This window comes from Haliotis rubra, unplaced genomic scaffold (genome assembly GCF_003918875.1).
Source record: "Haliotis rubra isolate DU_JTF1 unplaced genomic scaffold, ASM391887v1 Scf714, whole genome shotgun sequence".
In the NCBI taxonomy this organism is placed as follows: Eukaryota; Metazoa; Mollusca; class Gastropoda; order Lepetellida; family Haliotidae; genus Haliotis; species Haliotis rubra.
In genome coordinates, this window is record NW_025767429.1 from 309,874 (window position 1) to 314,149 (window position 4,276).

The window sequence follows — 4,276 nt, forward strand, 5'->3', positions numbered from 1 at the left end:
AGTGTTACCCGAGCCGGTAAAACGGTCTGATGTACACCTCTATGTAGCAGTGTTACCCGAGCCGGTAATACGGTCTGATGTACACCTCTATGTAGCAGTGTTACCCGAGCCGGTAATACGGTCTGATGTACACCTCTATGTAGCAGTGTTACCCGAGCCGGTAATACGGTCTGATGTACACCTCTATGTACCAGCGTTACCCAAGCCGGTAATACGGTCTGATGTACACCTCTATGTAGCAGTGTTACCCAAGCCGGTAATACGGTCTGATGTACACCTCTATGTAGCAGTGTTACCCGAGCCGGTAAAACGGTCTGATGTACGCCTCTATGTAGCAGTGTTACCCGAGCCGGTAAAACGGTCTGATGTATGCCTCTATGTAGCAGTGTTACCCGAGCCGGTAATACAGTCTGATGTATGCTCTAATACAGTGTCTGATGTGATGTACACCTCTATGTAGCAGTGTTACCCGAGCGGTAATACGGTTACACCTCTATGTAGCAGTGTTACCCGAGCGGTAATGGTCTGATGTACACCTCTATGTAGCAGTGTTACCCGAGCCGGTAATACGGTCTGATGTACGCCTCTATGTAGCAGTGTTACCCGAGCCGGTAAAACGGTCTGATGTACGCCTTTATGTAGCAGTGTTGTAATACGGTCCCGCCTCTATGTAGCAGTGTTACCCGGTAATACTATGTAGCAGTGTTACCGAAGCGTAAAAGCCTTGGTCTGATGTGCGCCTTTATGTAGCAGTGTTACCCGATGTAATACAGTCTATGTACGCTCTATGTAGCAGTGTTACCCAAGCCGGTAATACAGTCTGATGTACACCTCTATGTAGCAGTGTTACCCGAGCCGGTAATACAGTCTGATGTACGCCTCTATGTAGCAGTGTTACCCAAGCCGGTAATACAGTCTGATGTATGCCTCTATGTAGCAGTGTTACCCAAGCCAGTATGCAGTACATCAGACCGTATTACCCAAGGGTGAGGTTTACAACATATTTAACTTACTGCCATGTTAAATGTACAAAATACCATTTCATTTTGAAGATTGATCAATAAGCTCGCTACCTAAACAAAATGGCAAATGCCTCTCTACTGGATTTTCATAATCAGTGAAACATATTTTGACAAGCTTGAAACTGCTATAAAAATGGTTAATTATGTTTAAGTTGAGTGTAGAAACGATTCAAAGTATAAAATAGTTTAAATAAAGCAGTGAAAGCAGGTAAAATATATGTGTACATAGTGAACTCAAAAACAGCTAATCGAATGGTTTTCTAACTCTGTGCACTGCATGCATCATATGACGTCATGATTGTTAGCGATACAGCTTCTCGGCGGACAGTTTGGCGGTGACTGTGGCAGCGGGAGGGGTGGGGTGACACGGAAACTTGTTAAAGCCTCATTGACCAATGAAATTAAAGTATTTTACATGAAGGTAAGGTCATGTGATATGTTTACTCACACAATCCATGGTGTTGTCCACGCAAGTAAAAAGACTGCTACATGCTGGGAACACAAACTTCCCCTCCTCCTCGACAACATCGTATGAGGTAATTCCATATATCCCAAGCCTCTTCCTCTCCCTCATCAACTGCTCTTCTCGAGACAGTTGCCCTGATGATGGCTGGAAGGAGTCCAGTAATGATTGCCATGGTAACACATAATCCTGAAAATCAGACGGTAGATCCACATACAGCAATGTGTTTTCCCGACCCTTGATTGGCACTCCTAGAAAGTATAGTCTTGTTACGGTTCCATTGTCTGTAGAGATATTTCTGAATGTGAACGACGTTGGCACACTGCTTACTAAAGCTGTCAGAAGTTTGCGTGTATCCCGCACGCACTTCCGTAATTCGTCCCACGACTTTTTCCCCGTCGTGTTGGTTTGTGGTGGAGATCCGGACACTTGGTCATAAGGATCAACTCCCACTTCAGAGGCCATTGTACTTTACTGATGATCTTCTTCCACTAATCCGTTGTCATAGTATTGCTTTAAACCCTGCAACAACAATAGACATACTGAACAGATGAAAGCTGATTAAATCATCAAAATATCAGAGACACATCATTACCACATGACCTGGACTGACTGACTGACTGAGTTTAGTTTTACGCCGCTTTTAGCAATATTCCAGCAATATCACGGCGGGGGACACCAGAAATGGGCTTAACACATTGTACCCATGTGGGGATTCGAACCCGGGTCTTCGGCGTGACGAGACAACGCTTTAACCACTAGGCTACCCCACCGCCCCACCACATGACCTGGAAGTAAAGTTGGAAAACCTATGTTTAAACATCTCTGAAACCTAACCTACTTTATTGTAAATACATCTTCACAGCTTGCTTTCTGTAAAATCATATTATACACAAGAAGATATGGACTGTCACATAAATTACGGTCTTAAAAGAAGGAACTTACATATATGTTATTCAATATTAATAATTGACCTGGAGGTTGATTAGAGAGGACATTTTATATGGTAAAAATGGTATTTCACGAATAGAATTGAGAGAAGAGTTTCATGGTGACATCTCCACCATTTCTACATATTCTGGATGCCTGTATCTTATGCAATGGACATGGTATGGTACACAAGTTACTTTGCTAGAATTGATTGATTATTGTTTAACGCCGCACTCAGACATATTCCAGGTATATGGCAGCGGTTTGTAAATAACCGAGTCTGGACCAGACAATCCAGTGATTGACATCATGAGAATCGATCTATGCAACTGGGAATCAAACACTTGCATCAAACAGAAGACAGTCTGCACAAGAATTTCTTTGAGTCTATTTACCAAAACACCAATTTTCAGTTGACCTTTATTGCAGCATATGGCCTCATCCAGCCTTTATTGCAGCTTATGGCCTTTATCAACAAAACAAATTTAACAACACTGAGGAATACTCGTGTTTCAACTGATACAGGGGTCTGAATCTCCCTGCTGATTTGGCATGTCAAGTTGAGTTTCAAAATTTAGACTCTACAATATTATTTGTAACTGATCTATAACAAAACTGGTTAGAAATAAAATTTAAAAAAATAGTATTTCCAGTTTTAACATGCGAGTGCATCAGCCAAAGCTAACTATAAACTGGATCCCTCAAATGTATTTTTGCCTCCCTTTTCCCATTTTAACCATGATAATGCCTTCAGAACATCTGTTGTTGTTTTGATTATTGCATGAACAATTGTAGAACATGTCAGTAACTTATACAGGATAATTTAAACCTCCACACAAGCCATCATTGAAGAATTTACAATGTATGTGTAACGCATCACCTCTCGTTACAGCCCGAATGATCACTGCACTCTGAAATTGTACGACATCGTAAAACCTAGGCTCTGACGATAAACATCAATTTCTGTGGCAGTGAATTATTATTATTTGATATCTATCATCAATGACACCCCTACTACTGAAACTCAGGGAGATTATTACAGGCGATGAGGGACAGGGCCCCAAGTAAACATTGGTCCACTAATCCAAACTTAATGAAATTATGGAATGACTAATGGCATTTATCAGCAGTTGGTTAGGCACTAATTTCTACACATACGTGATTAGGGGCAAACATATGTTGCAAACAAACATGCGTACAATAATAACATATACATTCTATGTTACCTCCATAAACCTGAAAGAACTGACATAAATGTGATTTCTAGTTTGCCAAATACTTCAGGCCTTGGACTCTTGTGAAGCCATGGGATTTAAGTTTTCAATCTGTTATTATACACAGTATACTTTGTAGATAATGTACTTAAAACCAAATCCTGTCAATACTCGCCAACAACGGTACCTCACAAACGGTTACAAATGGACTTAGAAATCAATTTGTTAAACGAAAACATGTTTATGTTATAATACGTCAAACTATTTGATCGGACTATGTGTTAGCAAGTCACAAGTGTGATTACAATCTCAAGTGGTGCTCTTCTGTAATCTGAATATATATGACAACACAATCATACTGTTTTCCCTCTAATTAGCCATTGAAACTGTTGCAGATATCCTTACGAGTGTTATAAATGCGTATTACGTGACATTCCGTGCATTATTCAACGCAATCGAGCTACGACATGGCACTACTGCCCTTTGTCAGAGGTCAACTTACCCTAGTTTGTAGTATACTTCCGGTGCTTCAATATATTAAAATACTCTTGACTGTTTATATTTTCTCTTAAACACAAATATAAATTCGTTTCTCGTTCCTTGATTTGCTCATACGGGGAAAGGTTACATATTTCCCAGTGGTATTC

General features: G+C 40.6%; 1 protein-coding gene across 2 annotated transcripts in view; it reads right to left on the reverse strand.

The window, feature by feature from the left end:
- The window catches only part of LOC124259222 (dipeptidyl peptidase 9-like), a 33,131-nt gene extending 29,010 nt beyond the window's left edge, over positions 1–4,121 (reverse strand). The window contains exons 1-2 of one of the 2 annotated variants that reach the window (XM_046693330.1): positions 4,035–4,121; positions 1,471–2,007 (exon numbers count right to left, since the gene is read on the reverse strand). In XM_046693330.1, coding sequence (XP_046549286.1) covers positions 1,471–1,950 — 480 coding nt within the window. In that variant the 5' untranslated portion in view covers positions 1,951–2,007; positions 4,035–4,121. The remainder of the gene's footprint in view (positions 1–1,470; positions 2,008–4,034) is intronic. The other variant, XM_046693331.1, reaches the window with a different exon arrangement.
- Between the last annotated feature and the right edge of the window lie 155 nt (positions 4,122–4,276).